General features: G+C 42.7%; 2 protein-coding genes across 2 annotated transcripts in view; one reads left to right on the top strand and one right to left on the bottom strand.

The window, feature by feature from the left end:
- The first annotated feature begins 482 nt into the window (after positions 1 to 482).
- PRR15L (proline rich 15 like) lies at positions 483 to 4322 on the top strand. Its single transcript, XM_044299032.1, has 2 exons — positions 483 to 865; positions 3319 to 4322. The coding sequence occupies exon 2, from the start codon at positions 3331 to 3333 to the stop codon at positions 3619 to 3621; it is 291 nt and encodes a 96-aa protein (XP_044154967.1). The 5' UTR covers positions 483 to 865; positions 3319 to 3330; the 3' UTR covers positions 3622 to 4322.
- Positions 4323 to 7173: 2851 nt separating this feature from the next.
- The window catches only part of PNPO (pyridoxamine 5'-phosphate oxidase), a 33195-nt gene continuing 21513 nt past the window's right edge, over positions 7174 to 18855 (bottom strand). Inside the window, exons 4-7 of the mRNA XM_044296766.1 lie at positions 14761 to 14814; positions 9288 to 9416; positions 7655 to 7725; positions 7174 to 7583 (exon numbers count right to left, since the gene is read on the bottom strand). Coding sequence (XP_044152701.1) covers positions 7424 to 7583; positions 7655 to 7725; positions 9288 to 9416; positions 14761 to 14814 — 414 coding nt within the window. The 3' untranslated portion in view covers positions 7174 to 7423. The remainder of the gene's footprint in view (positions 7584 to 7654; positions 7726 to 9287; positions 9417 to 14760; positions 14815 to 18855) is intronic.

Consider the following 18855-nt stretch of genomic DNA (forward strand, 5'->3'; position numbering starts at 1 on the left):
TCTGCAAAAATTATAATTTTCTTCAATTCATTCTGTTTGTTACATTTGTGGTTCTGTGTATTAATATAGAAATATTTTCATGGTAATGTAATACTGTGGACAAAGCATGAAATACTAGTCAAAAATAAATAAGGGAGATCAGAGAGCATATAAACAGGTAACATGATGATCCACCCTGCTCTCTTTTAGCCATGTAGCCGCTGCACAGGCAGTTGTGGATGGGGAGAACTTTTGCTATAGGCGTGTTGGCCACCATGTAGTATACCTAACCATATACCACATTCAGTGTAAACATTACTTTCACCATTCCCTACAGTAGATGTGTAGGGTGTGCGGAGATACACAGCCCTGATTTCTATTGTTGCACACTTTTGTCACACTCACCTGGTGAACTCTGTTAAAATGTGACAGGTGTGTCCTACCTATAAATATTCATGTCTCAGTTCCTGTTCTCTCCTGTTTGTTGAGCTGGGAGGGTCAGGTTTAACCTTCAGAGAGAGAGAGAGCGAGAGAAAGAAACCGAGACACCTGTACTAGGCTGAGCGAGACTCCTGTGCCATAGACCAGTAGAGACCTCTGTCCCAGTCAAGAGTTATCTAAGTGAAAAATTGACAGATCTGTACCAGTGCCATATCTTTATAGCTGGGGAGAAACAAACTATTTTGGTCCAGAAAAGAGGCAAGAGTTTACTTGCAAGAAGCCTATCAACAAACAAGATACTACAGACAAACAGATACGTCCCTACTGAGGAGGAGACTTCACAATCCACTGGAGACAGCAGATCTTTGAGAGTACTTGTACTTGGGAGAAACTGATACACTTGTAACAAGAAGACAGCTGTGACAAGACATTGTTTGAGACACAGGTAAGCTTAAGGTTGTCCACAGTGTGTCTCACTTCTGCTTCTATAATTTCCCTCTAACATATGCTGTGCAGATCATAAAGCTGCTCTTTTCTTTATGTTTTTTTTCCCGATTCTCAAACAACATTGATATAATCTACCGTCTATCCAGATTTGTATTGCCCCAGGCTTGGTATACTGTAGCAGGTGCATGGTGGTTCTTCATCTGTTATAGAGGCTTTGCTACTAGAATTCTTTGGTGGCCACCAAGACTGGCAGTGGATCATTGACGATAACTACAGCCAAGTCAAGATTGGTAGACAATATGAAGGACTTTAAAGGAGCCCATACATTCACTTGATGCCACAATTGGGTCACATATGGGAATGCTTCAAGAACCAACTGAAAATTAAAGAGATTTGCTAATAAAGTTGGGAATAGGAAGATATCTTGGCAACCCTAGATGTCAGCAAGAGTGAGTTCACATCACGTTTTTGCCATCCGTCTAATGTATACCAAAACGTATAGGTTAACGGATGCCTCACACAGCTGCCATACAGTGGCATCCATTTACTAATAAAGCTGGGAATAGGAAGATCTCTTGGCAACCCTAGATGTCAGTAAGGGTGGGCTCACATCCATTCACCATAGATATTGCGGTGTCACGATGTTTGACTAAAAGACACATGCAACACCAGAATAATTCAATCTTATATGGCTGGAATATGCGGAGTCCCCCGCCAATCCTTCATTTTCAGCATAGCTTACTACCCTAAGGCCCCCATACACAATAGTGTATTGTCAAGAAGGCTTGGCCGATGATCTACGTTGTGTGAGGAGGTCCCAACTCTCCCCCAAAAGGTTCTCCCTGGAGATAAGCCACCGCCAAAAGTATCTGGCAACGCCTTTCTCCCCCTTGAACACACATACACTTTCGGCCAAGCTGAACGTGTATGTGTATGGTGTAGCTAGGAGGGAGTCGGGAGAAATAGCTGACGGTGGAACGATCGTTCTGCTGACAGACTTATGGAAGTAATGGAGAACTGTCAGAATAGTAGTGGCAACGTATACTCTGGGCTTTAACCATTAATATCAATACTAGCACATTGATGAATTACCATCAAGCCACAATACTGTGTAGAATAAGTCATTACCATGCTTAATTTGAACTGTACTTACCCAGATATAAGGACGTCTCACTAGTTCATAATAAGTGACAACAATAGCACAGAAGAAAAAGACTGTTACAATATGTCATGATTAATACACCAGAATTAAACAAAAAAGATGCCCAAAGGAGAGAAAATTTCTAAGAAAATCTCCCCAACTGCAACAATTACTTCAACTAGAAAGGACATCCGATCCTTTCTAGATGATTAATACACCACCTAAGGTGGCCATGGACAGACAGATAACTAACTGACAATGTTTTTGTTCCCCATTACCTAGTCCCCCTTCTGACATGTACGTTTAGCTCAACTGTTCCCATTAGATGAGCAGCCTGTGACATATGAGACACTCAAGGCTCTGTAAACAACTTCTTAACATAAGATGGTGGATCTATTTTCATCAATAGCCATTACAATCAGTAACCCAATGACATATATATTTTGATATTGGACACATGGATTTTTAAAGCAGTGACCAAGTATAAGTATCTGTCTTGAGTATTACATTGAGATAACTGGAAATCAAAAATATATGTTGCCTGGACGACCTCTTAGGCTCCAGGCCGTATTCGTATTTCGCAATGCAAACAGATCTGCAAAATATGTATATGTTTCTTTTGCATTTTATATTTTTCTCACTCCCATCAATAGAAATGACTCTTCTTGTTCTCAATACAGACAAGGATAGGACAAAAAACGGATTTGTACATGGTTCCAGAGAAATGAATGGGTCAGTGTGCTGTCTGTGAAAAATGCAGGTAGCACACGGATGAAAAATACAGTTGTGTGCATGAATCCTTAAAGAGGACAATTCCCAAAACTGAATAGACTTCCATTTGAATATAAGTAAAGGAAGTGGGGGTATAAGTGTTTTTAGACACCTATGACAAGACTTATTTAGAAGGAAACAGAGGACTTGGCCAAATTGAACTTCTGAGTATCAAATCTATCCCCAACCCTTCCTCAACTTTCGGCATTGTCAAGGTTCTGAATATTTGTAAAACTAGTTTACCACAGAATGGTCTACACTCAAACATAAGGGGAAGATTTAGTAAATTAAATGCACCAGAATTCTGGCTCAATTTGTGTCCTTCCAAGAATGTTGTACATGCCTTACTCCAGATTTATGTGTTTTAGACCCAAAGCTGATCATGCAATTTCAACAGAAAGTAGACAGAATGTTGTATGTTCTAGAGATGTTCAGTACTGAAGATATTTGACAAAAAGTGGTGATCATAGAACAGATAATTTTCTAAACTTCCTGTTAGTAATCCCATGTATAATTGTTGCTATCTTCTTCTCTTCCAGTTGTTCAGCTCCATGGCGGAGCCTTCACATAGTTGGTGGAAACTCACATTTCTCAGAAAAAAGAAATCCACGCCTAAAGTTGTCTATGAATCGGTTGTAGAACATGCAGGCACAGAGAAGGCACCAGATGAGAACCCAGGCGATACCAATTACACAGCACGGTTAGAGAAAATTGTGGACAAAAACACGAAGGGTAAACATGTAAAGGTGTCCAACTCTGGGCGCTTTAAAGAAAGGAAGAAGGTCCGTCCCTCACTAAATGAGACACCTGGACTATGCCCTGAACCATCAAATGGACAGTGAAGCAAATTCATTCTCGATTAGTTCTTTGGTTCCTTGGATGTAAATATGTCAGAGACATTCTCAAGAAAGGGGCTACTCTGTGTAAACCTTTTTGAGGATAAGATGGATCCAGACCAAAGATGCCATTGATTTACTCTGATGACTTTATTAGCGGAAAGGACCGCCTGGCTCATTCCAGTGTTTACAGACACAGTCGTACATATGTACAAGCGTTAGTCCTTCCTGACCATGTATGTACACCTACCATTTCACATCAATGCACACGCACTTCTTGTACTAAACACTATGAAGATAAAAGAACCCCTTGGCATCTCAGGAAGTGACATTCAGACCCAATGGTTTACAGAATGTATGTCGCATATACGTGCTGGGTCATACACACTGAGAATATGTGTACTGTACCTAAATATAGGAGTTATTCAATATGTCAGTATCCAAATGCTACGAACATAACAAGCCCGCCAAACCAGTTCAGGTTAAGCATGTACTTATTCCATACCAATTGACCTAGATCTGTTATAGGCAAGAGTGTGGCTGTAACGTATGCTGCATTCACCTATATATGGTAAATTTCTATAATATTATGTATGTATAATATATATGTTCTTTTTGTGTTATTTTTTATTTTATTTGAACTTGATCATTTGCATATTTTTTAAATACGTGCTAATAAATTGTACAGCATGTGCTTTACATGTCAACTGGTGGTGCCAGAAGGCAGACGCATGGATTGGATCTATATTTCAACAATTCCCTACTTACTGTATATAGTCTTTCAGTGCTGATATATCACTATGTCCGTTCGTGGGAATCAAGTTTGTGGTTCTTTTGATTACTTCAGGGTGGGATCACCAAAAGATGAGGCCAAAAGGATGAATGTTAGAAAACTAAAGAACTTGGGGACCCCAAGTTACAACTTGAGACTGTTTTTATTCAATTGGGGTGCAACATTTTGGCACCTTCACTTTAACATATGTCCAGCGATCCGGCTCAGTTTCCCTCCGGCATTTCTTGAAGCTAGAACGATCCCATAAACATCCAATACATTAGTTGCTAGCTGGAAAGTCCACTTGGTGATGTGACACAAAAATGTGCCTAGAAGCCAAAGGACCAGCAAAAACTGCTGTAAATACCAGTGTAGTGTTTTTGCTGCCTATAGCAACTAATCAGAATCAGATTTTGAAGTCATTGTCACATATCAAATCTATAGGAACCCATTGAGTAGGATTTATCATTGAGTTACACTCGAGTGTGACTCAAGGGAGAAAAAGTGGTCGCAGTAGACCCAATTGTCTTTAAGCAGGACATGGCTGATACCATCTTGTAACACGAGCATTACTATTGTTGTTTGCCTTTTTAGTCCACAGGGACAAAGACTAATGTGTAAGAGTAGCTCCTATATACAATGGTGCAAAATAAAATGTCTGAACTATAGCAACCTCGCTATAATTTCTCCATGTGTAGGTGGACATATGAACATCAGTATAAAACCCATGTGTTCATCTCCTATGTTAATAGTAGAAATAGGACTGGGCATCTTACCTGTATATAGGTTTCATGACTTATTTATGTCCCACCTATCAGATTCCAATGCTCCACAATTCCTCAGAAGTATTAGTATCCCTCCCTACTTGTCTGTGTGTGAAACTTCCATAGAAATCCTGTGTGGCTGCTTCCTTTATAAAACATTTAACTAGGTTATATTTGATTCTCCTGTTTCATCTTGGCAGTGTCTTTCAGTACGTCCTCAGGAACCCTGCAGTGAAAAGTCATTATTAAGCAGCAGTTCTCACTTTGGAAGATCTTGTCCCTCCATGTATTGAATCTGAATAGCCATAAGTAATATTAAATATCCTCTGTAGCCACTGTTGAGGAAATCTGCAACTGATTGGAACTCCTCCTGGAGATTTTACAATCCGCACGTGCGCAGTGTGAGGGTAAGGAGATTTAACAAGACAAATGACCGTCAGATCTCCTTACCCCTGAGAGCGCACGCGCGGTGTCCGTGCGCGCATCCATGAGTCAACGCTCACTATAATTTTAACTTACCCATGCCCTGGTACTGCTGCTTGCAAGGAGGCGCAGTGTCGGGGTACTGCGCTTGCGCGGAGGCACACACCCCCGGCAGTCACGTGGGGTGAGGGAATCTGATGAGTTAAGGTTTTCTGACAGAACACCAGCGTTTTAGATGCCAGTCTTAATAATACCTTGTGCTGGCGGTGGATCCGTCAAAGTTATGAAGAGGCCAGGCCTCTACATAACTTCGGCGCAACCACCACTGGTCTAAATGTAAGGCAGCTTCCTTGCTAGCTTAACTTTAAACCATTTTCTACACCTAAAACAGGTGTAGAAAATGATAAATGAGACGGACCTCCTGGCCCGTCCCCTTCCCTACCTTTTTTCGACCTGGTGTAAAAGGGGGAAAAGTCACAGACTGCGGTGCAAATAACCTTTGCGCTGCAATCTGCAACAGATATACTCCAGAAAACTGGTGTCTATCATTTAGTAAATCCTTCCCAGTATTAAATAATTGGTGGTGCAGTGAGTCCCCCCCTTCACCTCCTCAGTATTAAAATCATTGGTGGCAGTGGCTACAGGGTCCCCTCCCCCTCCTCCTCATTGGTGGCAGTGGCAGCTTCTGATTGGAGCCCCAGCTGTGTAATCCTGGGGCTCCGATCGGTTACCATGGCAGCCAGGACGCTACTGAAGCCCTGGCTGCCATGGTAAGCTCCCTGCTGCTGTGTGCACAACGCACAGAGCAGCAGAGACAGTGTGAGCTCCTATTCACCCTGATAGAGATCTATTAGGGTGAATAGGACAAGGGATCAAAAGATCCAGGTTCTAGCCCCTAAGGGGGAAGGGGGAATAGTTATTAAATAAACAGTAAAAAAAAAAAATAAAAAAAAAAATATATATATATATATATATATAAAGTATAAATCACCCCTTTTCCCGAAAAGTCCAAACTAATAATATATTTTAAAAAAATCTCCTATGTGATGAACGCCGTAACAGAATTTTTTTTTTAACTACATGATTCGTCATTTTTCCCCCCTGTCCCCCCCAAAAATAGGACTGTTCGATTATGGGCCGGACGCTCCATAAAATGCGCAACGCGCGCAGCTTTTTTGGTGTTTTTATTTTTTTCGCGTGGTATCGAATGGTATTGAGTATTGCAATACTTTTTTATGGTATCTAAATAACCAGTGCCTGCTTTCATGTATCTGTAGGTCAACGGTGCAGCCACTCCTTCAGCTTTATTGTAGTCATATTCTACCTCCTCCATATTTGCGCAAGGTGTTCTTTGTGACTCAGCTCCTAACACGTGAGTGACAAGTGTGCTCTCTCTGTGCCTGTCACGTTCATTCAGACCTCAGCACTGGACCTTGGGGCACCTTACAATGTCAGTAACCATCTGGCCAACTTATATTCTCCTGATACGCAGTGAGGAAAATATTCAATGCGTTTACCCTGCTACTTCAAGTCTTTGAACCATGTAATAAAGAAACTTCCTGCTGCCGCTGTTTAACTCAATGATGGAGTTCACAATGGTTATGCTCTGCAGGACTTATTTATCTGACACCTCATGCACAAATTAGTCACAACATGAAAGCAATATCCTAAAAGACAGGATAAGAGCTTAACAGCTCATAAGACACAGATTGCACTCAATTATCTACAACATTTTGTGAGTGGGTAATTTGGCAGAATCAAATACTGGATTATTGGAGGTAGCTTCTTCATCAGGGGCAGTAGAACATCAATGTGCTTTGATCCTTCGAAATCTGGGAATGATGATACCTCAAGGGGCAAGCCGCTCATACACCCAACCACCCTCACCAAGATGGGTGTAAGGACCCGTGTCTTCTCCCTTTGGTCGACGGAATACGATTCGGTCATGTAGACGGTTTGTCTGCCCTTGCCAGAACTCAATCACAGAAGGATGCACAATGTAACCACCCCTATAGAATAAACAGAGGACAGTCTTAGTATAGGAGCACATCTTTGGGCCCTGCTACTGTTTGACACTCACCATTCAGGTGGCTTGGGGACCTCTTTGTCTTTGTATTCTTCTTCTAGTTCAGCATTCTTCTTACGCAAATACTGTTGATTAGATAGAAACACCGTTAGGCTACGCTAATATTTCTTTACTAATGGATTTTCCTGTCTCTCCATCATAACCTGCTGCTGTGAAACATAAGGATCCATTTCTGATCCCCTCTTCCCTAAATTACCCACCATTGTCTAACTGTTTTTGGATCTGCATAATGAATCAGAAATGGGTAGATTGCTATCCATTTTCCATTGATCCCAGTATAATGTGGTTTCTCTATACTTAGAAAGCTAACACATATTACTGGTTTCTTTATAATCGTATATTGTGCCTGTGAATAAACCAGTAGTATGTACTAGTTTCCTAAGCATATAAATTCACTCTTCTCAACATGGTAAGGCTACAGTAAGTAGTGTATATGATATATACATGCTAGGACACAGCTCTGCCCCCATCATGCTGATGTCTAGCCCTGTCAATCAAGGGGAGGGTGGGTGCAGAACACAGTGGGGGTTTCAAAAGCAGTGCTACAAGGATCCAGCCCTGCTCCCGGTGCTCCAACTTACTAAGGGTACTTTCAAACTTGCGTTAAACTTTTCCGGTATTGCGTTCCGTCCTAGGGGCTCAATACCGGAAAAAAATGAATTTTATCCTAATGCATTCTGAATGGAGAGCAATCTGTTCAGTATGCATCAGGATGTCTTCAGATGAGTCACTGTACGGTTTTTGGACAGAGAATATACCGCAGCATGCTGCGGTATTTTCTCCGTCCAAAATTCCGGAACACTTGCCGGTATGCCGGCATTATTTTCCATTGAAATGCATTAATGTCGGATCTGGCCCCAAGTGTTCCGGAAAAACTGATCCGGTTTTGCGGTCTGCACATGCGCAGACCTTTAAAAATGTAAAGAAGATACCGAATCAGTTTTTCCAGATGACAAGCGGAGAGACGGATCCGGTATTGCAATGCATTTGTGAGACGGATCTAAATCCGGATCCGTCTACAAATGGTATCCATTTGCATACAGATTGCCAGATCTGGGAGGAAGTTCCGGTGATGGAACTGCCTGCCGGAAACCAACACCACAAGTGTAAAAGTACCCTAATTTTCATATGAATAAACCCGATATCTCTCTGCAGCTGCTTAGCATTCAGAGAAAAGAAAGGTATTGTTTAAATCAGCATGATGAGCCCTACCTGGCAGGCAGCATGTTTTAATAGGGTTGATCATGCTGAATATGCCAGTCCTGTGTTTGTGACAGTCAAGACAGTTTTTAAGGTTTGGTGTATAGGGGGGATAGACAAGAAGTGGCTGTATAACTGCAGATACAGTAGACCTATACAGCAGAGTTTATGGGAGACCTGAGCTTTTTCAGTAAAAGACTTAGCAAGTAGAAGTCGATAATTATAGAAGTGTGTTGACTGATATGACAAATCCTGAAGGAATGAGTCAGTGTCTGCCAGAAAAAAACAATAGCATGGGAAGAATTATTTGCTTGACAGACCAGTAGGAAAAATCTCACATGTTACAAGAGAAGGCGTGCCTAGGACAAGCAGCCAGAAGCTGTGGTGCCCAGTGCCAGGTGGCACAATCTTTCTCAGCCACACTCACCTCGCGGTCTGGAATCACTTGGCTCTGTTTGCTGACCGCAGCCCCAATCTGGCTGCTTTTTGGACGGGAGTGGAAATAATACTCAGATACTTCGTCTGAAAGTCTTTCCACAGGACCCTCTATCCGCACCTAAGTGAAACACAAGCCCTGTCACTAGGAAACAAAAGTACCATGATGCAATAGTGAACACAAAGATATCAGATATACAGCACTTCAACCGTACATGTCAGATTTGGATGCCAGAATTTTTATGTAGATTCCGCGCCAAAATTAAGGCAGTGTCCGTGTCACATTGTTTGCAATGAGAGGCAGAGCTGTCGTTTGCTCGGCCAGCGGTTTAAGTCCATGACAAGATGGGGCATGTCCCTTCTTGGCATGGTGTTCGGACAAACGCAGCTGGAAGTAGCGGCTGAGTCCGCTTGCGGTTTAGCTCCATTCAATGCAACTAAACTGCTAGCGGGTCCGTGTCATTCAAAGTGAAAAACCACAGCAGAAACTGCGACCTCACATAGATCCAGTGGCCCTGGAAATAAGTGAGGAGTGGCGGCGGAAGCGATTACCTCTCTACATTCATCTGTATTACTGTCCTCAGGACAGCGATACAGTGGGATGCCGTGGCGGGGCAGGGGACAGTCATCTCCCTTCCCTGTTCCTCTGATAGGCTGCAGGCACTAGGCCTAAAGCCTATAAGAGGCTGGCGCAGGTGGCGTAATAACGCCATCATCGTTGCGATGCCTGAGCTGGGCAGCGTACAGCGAGGGACACAGGCTGGAAGAGGCCTGCATCGCATCACTGCCAGAGGCTTAAAGGTAAAAAAAAAAAAAAAAAAGGTGGCAGAATGCTGTTGGGCACCTTATGGGGAGCGAGGAAATGAGCACTACAGGGGCACTAAATAGGGGAATTTTTTACTGGCACATTATGGGGGGCACTGGGACGAAGGGGCGGACAGAAGCACTATGGGGGCATCTACTGGGGGCACTAAGAAAGAGTATTTTATACTGGTACATTATGAGGGACACTATTAGGTTATCTACAGGGGAACTATATAGGAGCATTTTATACTGGCACACATTATGGGGGTACTATGGAGAAAGCGGAAAGCAAAGAACTATGGGGGAATCAACTGGGGGCACTATATAGGGGCATTTTATACTGGAACATATTATGGGAGACACTATGAGGGCATCCACTAGAGGCACTATATAGGGACATTTTATACTAGCAAATTATGAGGGCACTATGGGAAAGGTGGGAGAGTAGCACTATGTGGGCATTTACTGGGGGTACTATATAGGAGTATTTTTTGTACTGGCACACAGAACGGGACATTTTTTGTACTGGCGCAATCAAAAAGGTGTATGTATTTAAAATAACTACAGCTCGTCCTGTTTTTTTTTTTATATCTCATTATAATACATGCAGTTTCAGTGCTGCGTGCATCGTGCAAAATGCCAGAAGGGGGCCCACTGAGACTTTATCGCCCAAGGGCCCACATGAACCTGGAGCCGGCCCTGTATGAGATTAACTACATTATTTATGTGACCATTACAGCTGATCACTTGCCTCAGAGGTTATATGCCGAACATCCAATTGTCTCCGCTGAGACCAGTGAATGGCTGCAGCAGTCACATAAATATCATCATTACAGGACCAGTGGAGACCGCTGGAGTGGCGGGGGATTTTAGTGGGTGACTAATGGTTATTTTTAATGTTATTCCAAGTCCCGCTCTTAGGCAACTTTCTTATAATAGCAGACAAACCCTTAAAGGGTTTATCCCATTGAGGCTACTTTCACACTAGCGTTCGGGGCTCCGCTTGTGAGTTCTGTTCAAAGGCTCCCACAAGCGGCCCCGAATGCTTCCGTCCAGCCCTAATGCATTCTGAGTGGATGCGGATCCGCTCAGAATGCATCAGTCTTGCAGCGTTCGGGTGTCCGCCTGGCCGTGCGGAGGCAAACGGATCCGTCCAGACTTACAATGTAAGTCAATGGGGACGGATCCGTTTGAATATGACACACTATGGCTCAATTTTCAAACGGATCCGTCCCCCATTGACTTTACATTGAAAGTCTGGACGGATCCGTCTGAGGCTATTTTCACACTTATACAATATAATGCAGACTGATCCGTACTGAACGGAGCTACCGTCTGCATTATATGAGCGGATCCGTCTGAGACGGATCCGCTCTGAACGCAAGTGTTAAAGTAGCCTAATAATGTAAAAAATTTAAATCAGACATCATATAGTACACGACAGTCTCTTTCTAACAAAGCTAGAACAAGCCCTGTACCTCACATGGATCTCCCCAACCATTGCTTTGCTAGATTTATATCAATCTGACAGCTCAAGGGGAGGGTCTTTTCTGCTGCAGATCAGGGGGTGTGTCCATGCTAAGGAGGCAGTTGAAAGATTAAACTGAGCATGTGCGGCCTTCTTAATGAGCCGGTCAAATAATTAGGAAATGAAGTGGCACTATACAGATACATTTTATTGAATAACTCAGTGGCTAAACAAAATTTTTAATTACATGCAATTACAAAAGTATTCAGATCCAGGTGCTGGTTTTAAAACTGTAGAATATTTTTCGTGGGACAACCCCTTTAAAGGGATCCTGTCACATTGTACATGAAGTCCTATGTGGGAGTTTCATTTTATAGAGCAGGAAGAGTAGATTGATGAATAGTTTTGTGGGGGAAAATATCAATATAAATTGTATTTCTTTTATTTAAATCCCTGCTATTTCTATGCGTAGGACTTAGTGATTTATAGCATGCATGACTGAGCATGAAAGCAGAAAAGGGGGATAAGACAGCACTACTCACCGAGACCTCTCAGAAAGACCATTCTTTGGCGGTGCCTGCAGTGTTGAGCCTCGGCCTGCTGGGCTCCCAATACCAAGAAGAATAGAAGAAACCGCGGCACTCTATGTCTTCAAGAAGCTGCTGTGTTTATTTTTCACTAAACAAGCGACGTTACGACTGTATGGGTCTTTTTTTTTTCAGCGAAACGTCGCTTGTTTGCTAAAAAATAAACACAGCAACGTCTTGAAGACATAGAGTGCCGCGGTTTCTTCTAATCTTCTTGACTGAGCATGAAGAGATATTTGTCAATCAGTGATCAGGACCACTCACTGGGCTCCTAAGCATATAGCAAGCAGAGGTTTAACTGAAAAACACAATTTATACTGAATCGTTTCCCACAGAATGATATACCTTATATCAGCTCTGCTTTATAACATGCCACCCTGAGATAGAAATGTATGTACAATGTGACAGGTTCCCTTTAGGCTTCATGCAGACAATCGTATTTTTGGTCCGCATCCGATCCGATCTTGCGGATCAGATGTGCACCCATTCGTTTCAATGAAGCAGCACAAGATAGGGAAATTTTGTCCACATCCGTATGTCCGTTCCACGGCTCCGTTTTCAGACAAGACTAGGCATTTCTAACATAGGAATGCACACGGCCAGTATCTGTGTTTTGCAAATCTACGATTTGCGGACCGTAAAACAGGTGTGGTCATTAAGATAATAAATAGATCCGTATGCAGCAAGCTCATATTCTCAATCTATTGTATGACAGCATTCAGAGCAATAACACGGAAACACGAAAAGCTCTTTTCTAGTCCTACATGACTAAATAAATAATAGGGGAAGGGCAAATACACAAGCTGCACTGCATTTTTCATTTTTTTTGGGGGGGGGGGGTGTCAGATTGCTGAAAATATGTATTTATTGCGTAGCTCTAGCCTAAAAATAAATAAAAAATGACCCTAGGCACATGGCTGGCCACCAAATACCTTTACATTTTCATTTACGAATACTTTTCACTTTCTTGCAGAAGTTTCTTCCTGACAGAACAGCATGCACAATAGGTTAACAGCAACGCTGCCGCAGAAAGGTTTTAACCCCATAGGGATAGCCAGCAGCCATCTGCATGAATCATGGGGAGAGGTTCGCTGTGATAGGAGCAGCCTTTCCAGTTTCTGTGTTGTTCTAAGGGCCATTGTTTTCTGTCTGAGACACTTAAATAACAGGTAGCAGATGCCACATGGGAACTGGACAGGTTCCTGAGCAATGAATTTCGTGCACGTGTCAGCATTCTACCTGACTGTGGTTGGAGTTATACTGGGTTTAATACTTTAACAAAACGGACCTCCCTCTATGATCATTTGGCATGGGTATATATTGTTTTATTGGATTAGAGGTAAGCACAAGTTTAAAGAATCATAGTTGAGAAATGAGAAAATGATGTACTGAAGGAGCCGGGACGATGGCTCACCCAGGCCTCCCCAAAAACTAACATCCAAATAACTTAAATGATGAGTGATCCAGATCTTGATCCCGGCTGCCGCCTTCCTTGCCCAGTATTTAGACTGGAGCTGCGTATGAATACTGTATACACCACTAACCCTTCTGCTGAATGTCGGCCTCAATGTCTGTGGCTAAACCTATTAATAAATTGATTACAGAATATTAAGGACTAATTGCACCAAGAAACTCCAATTTTAGCAGAATTTCCCTTTAAAGAGCTATACCCACCAAAAGATTCCAGCAAAGGTCTATATAAAATATTAGGTATGCATTTTTGCAACGGGCTACAAGTGCAGGATTTGCTGCCCTGTATATACATGCACAACTGCATATGGGTTTGAGCACCTCCTGCCTTTGTTACACCACGCCATTTTTTGTTTTTTTGTTTGCCCTCACTGAAGGCAGTATAAAGTAGTGACAGAAATGCTGATGTCAGCGGTGTGTCACTCATCAGCTAATAGTCAGTGGTTGCTGAGAACCAGCATCATAATCATTACAGCCCAGGCCTTAGAAAAGAGTCACATCTACCTGAGAAGAGTCCTGGTTATTCCTAATCTCCTGCTCTATCGCCCATCTGCTGATGACTGACAGTTCTCTCCTAGAGAGAAAGGGAGAAAACTAGGCAGAAGACTGTCAGTCATCAGCAGGTGGGCAGGAGAGCAGGAATTCATGAATGACCAGGACTCTTCTCAGGTGGCCAGGACTCTTTTCCAGGCCCAGTCTGCAATGATTGTGATGTTGGTTCTCAGCAACCACTTACTATTAACTTATAAATGACAGACCGCTGAAATCAACTCACCTGTCTCTACTTTATACTGCCGTTAGTATGGGCAGCATAAAGTTGATGACAGGTTCCCTTTAAATATACTTTATTCCTAGCTTCCAAATCCCTGTGCACTGCATCTATTATAAGAGAGGGACATGTTCATCCTGATCTTCCTGATTTATGAATACAGCACCAGAACTGCAGTGACACAGACAGAGCGGTAAGAGGTGTTGCGCTGTGTGTACTGTAATGGCTGCCTACAGATAGACGCAAGATCATAAAGACTCAGCGATCTTATATTCTCAAGTATTTTTTATTTTAGGCGAAAACGTTCTGTATAGACAGGTCTCTGTGTGTAGAACAGAGACTTCAAAAGCTACAAAAAGGCGTTTACCTGGCGATTCAGGGGCTCCCAGAAAAACAGCAGAGAAGCAAATGGGTTAGATTCCTATAGAGATAAAGCAGGACAAGGTAAAGAGACAAGAGTAGGCAGAGAACCACTCACTTTATCCAAAAAGACCAGCACTCACGAGCCATTTATAGCCACTGATCCACTCATTTTTGCCCTTTTTTTCCTTCTCGACCTGATATGTTAATAAGGGTGTGTACTGTGAAGGGGGCTGTAAATGCTCATTTTTCAAGGGGGAGTGAACCAGAGACACTTCCCAATCAGCGTCAGAGCGGTTCGTGCAGTTTGATCTGATGAGAGATATCCTATCTTACGAGTCGCTCTGACACTGTCTACGCTGAGTGGGCAGAGCAGGTTCACTCCTCAAGAAAAGCCAAGAATCAGCCGAGCTGATGAATGAAACCTGAGAGCTGGAGTTTTTGAAGAACATGACAGGTCTTCTATAAAAAGCATTTAATGTCTTATGGGATGTAGAGAAAGGGATTTAACTCTTAGTATAGATTTACAAGCCATTACTGATATTCAATCTTCCTATAAGATTAGGAGTCAGTAGTATTGCCGGCTGTCACAGGAGTAGTGACGGTGTCTCGCTCACTCACTCAGAGTGATCTCACCCGTAACGGCTATCAGGGCACTTACTGTATGTAGGTCATTCCCATCTTGCCAATGAAAAGCCGAGATGGGACAACCCCTTTAAAGAGGTTTTCCGGGAGTTTTATACTCATGACCTATCCATCAGTATCTGATTAGTGGGGGTCCGACACCCAAGACCCAGCCGATCAAGTGTTTGAGAAGGCAGCGGCACTCTCTCGGCTCATCAAGCACAGCAGTGTACCTTGTATAGCGGCTGTGCTTGGTATCGCAGCTCAGTCCCATTCACTTCAATAGGGCTGAGCTGCGCCTAGGCCATATGACCAATGAACGCAACGTCACAGGAAAAGCTGGAGAAGGTCGCGGCGCTACTGAGAGTGCCAATGCCTTCTCAAACAGCTGATCAGCAGGGGTCCCGGGTGTCAGACCACCACCGATCAGATACTGATGACTTATCCAGAGGATAGTTCAGAGTAAAACTCCTAGAAAACCCCTTTAAAGAGGACCTGTCACCACAAAATGCAATACATACTGAAAGCACCATGTTATAGAGCAGGAGGAGCTGAGCAGATTGATATATAGTTTCATGAGAAAAGATTCAGTATAACCTATAATTTATACATTTATATCTCTGCTTTTTCTACCTTCTGTGAAGAGCTATTGGTACAGGAGGGAGGGGTTATCAGTGATTGATAGCAGTGTGTGTATAAGTGATCATAAGAGGTAGCTGTCAGTCACTGATAACAATAAAGAGAATTATAGCGGCTCTCCCGTTTGGTTTTTGGATATAGGTGCACTGTTATCAGACTGCCTCACAGTCTGCAAACATAAAAAATATATATCTAAAGTATTAACAGGCACTCAATCATCAGGAATGGTACCAAATGCAAATATGCATTAGTTCCTATATAGCTAAGTCAATATAATCACATAGTATAAAAAGTAAATAATAAAAACTATAATATAATACAATAGAATAAACTATACAGAAATCAGTCGTGTGTTCCTCTGTCTACCTCATCGAGCTACTAGAGAAGGAGCTTAGCTTGTTGCTCCGAAACGCGTATGGCAAGACCACAGTAATCCAGAGAGACCCCCGGTATAGCCACAACTAGATACAGCGGTGCAACATTTCAAACTTCAGACATAAAGATCCAAAGCATACCAGATAACAGCGCGCTGCATCGGAGACTGACTGCAAGGGCAGACAGAATTTCTTTAATAAAAATGGTAGTGCTGCCCCAGGTTCTGTATGTCCTGCGTAACTCACCTGTATGGATCGCGGACAAGTATTTTAGACTTATAGAGCGGATGCTTAACGATCTACTGTGGGGGAGGAAGCGGGTCAGACTGAAGGCACTGTATTTTTCTATGCCTTATAATCAGGGAGGTCTTAACCTCCCTTACTTTAAGGGCTATTTTGTGGCCTCTCAACTTTGCTTTTTCAATGACTGGGAAAATAGCCATTTCTGCAATAAAATGGTTAAAGACTCAGGTCTTACAGATTTTTTTTCAGTACTGGAGTCTGATTACCTATTAAATATACAGATTGGGTACACACTTTTTTGCAGAATGGCTATAAGGACTTGGCAGGTTATAAGAAGCTGGTGTGGAGTCAAGGCATCACTTGTTTGCACCCCACTATGGCATAATTCAAAGATCTTGAACTTAGGGGACTTGAGCTGCTGCCAGTACTGGAGGACTAAGAACGTCCAGTACTTACATCAGGTGGTCAATGGTGGACAAATTCTGCCCCTGATTGAGCTAAGGCAAAGGGCAAATCTGGGTGAGGTAGCTTGGTACGCATATTTTCAATTGAGGTCGGCACTTTCTAGCACTTTGAATAGTCATCTTTTTTTTATAGATACTCCTGACTTTTTACACGACTTAATCAGTAAGAAAACAGTCACGAGAATAAAAATATCACACTGCTATAGACATTTAATGAAAAAAATTTTGGGGTGTTTTTTCTCCAGGACAAAGATCCTGGTCTTCTTTACTTTCAGAGGTGGGTCCTCTAGATTGGGACAACATAGGGGAAAACTTAAAATTAGTTTCACATAATTTCAATCACATTGCTGTACAATTCAACATTCTTCACAAAATATATGTGACACCCATGTGGCTATATAGGAGAGGATACAGAGCCTCCTCTGACTGCCCACGTTGTGGCAACACCGAGGCAGATCATCTACATCTGTTTTGGGGTTGCCCAATGTTGAGCAGCTATTGGAGATCGGTCCAAACCAATTTGGCTCGCAAACTTAACATTGTAGTTCCTCCGTCCCCTAGGATATGGGTCCTGGGAGACCTATCAGAGGTTAATTACCAGCCTATAAAACGCCAACTATTGACCAAGGTAATGTTTCTAGCCAGACTTCTTATTTCCAGATCATGGTTTTGTCCTTCTGCTCCAGACTGCAACAATTGGTTGAGTCTGGTTGAGAAAGTGAAGAGCTACGAGAGGATAATGCATAAACAAAGAGGATCCTATTTAAAGTGGGCTGCAGTCTGGAAGGATTGGGATAAGAATAACTAATTTAACTAATTAATTTATTGATTTATTTATAAATTTACTTACAAAATTTATTTATTTTTTTTTGCTGCTTCCTGCAAGGTGGGGGGGATGGGGGGGGGGGGGTGGATGGGGAACGATTTATTAGTAATGTATTATGTAAATGAATCTTTTGTATATCAATACAAATTATTATAAAAAAAAAAAGTACGTCCGATCATGTGGGACGCCGAACATAGAGCCCGCACAAAGGTATAATACGGGGAGCAAAGGAGGTTCGTCTAGGAGGGGAATACCACTCTTATCAAAGGCCAACTCCAGAGAAGTCCATCATGTGGTAACACTTTATTCTTAGCAAATAAGAAAGATACATATTCTGCCTAAATATTTATAATACAGTGACAATAACAGATCAAGCTATTTACTCTATCCACCAAAGGATACAAAATATTTATGTCATGAATCATGAATACTAAATATTGAACATCTGGATCAGGTTATTTTTGCTAAAGACCATGCTTGCTGACTTATGAAGGAAATGGGATATTTTTTTAAAGGGGTTGTCCTGGTTCAGAGCTGAACCCGGACATCCCTCCATTTTCACCCCGGCAGCCCCCCTGACACGAGCATCGGAGCAGTTTATGCTCCGATGCTCTCCTTTGCCCTGCGCTAAATTGCACAGGGCAAAGGCATTTTTACGAGTTCCGGTGACGTACCGGGGCTCTCCATGGGGATGACAGGAACCCCGGTGACGTCACCGGCACTGATAGGCGGGATTTAGCTCTGCCCTAGCCAGTAAAACAGCTTGAGCAGAGCTAAAGCCCGCCCCTCAGAGCCGGTGACGTCACCAAACACACTGCCGGGCGGAAGTTACCGCCCGGCAGTGTGTTATTGAAAACAAAAGAGCCCGTGCCCTGCGCGATTTAGCGCAGGGCACAGGAGCGCATCGGAGCATGAGATGCTCCGATGCTAGC

The sequence above is a fragment of the Bufo gargarizans genome, chromosome 6, assembly GCF_014858855.1.
Source record: "Bufo gargarizans isolate SCDJY-AF-19 chromosome 6, ASM1485885v1, whole genome shotgun sequence".
NCBI lineage: Eukaryota > Metazoa > Chordata > Amphibia > Anura > Bufonidae > Bufo > Bufo gargarizans.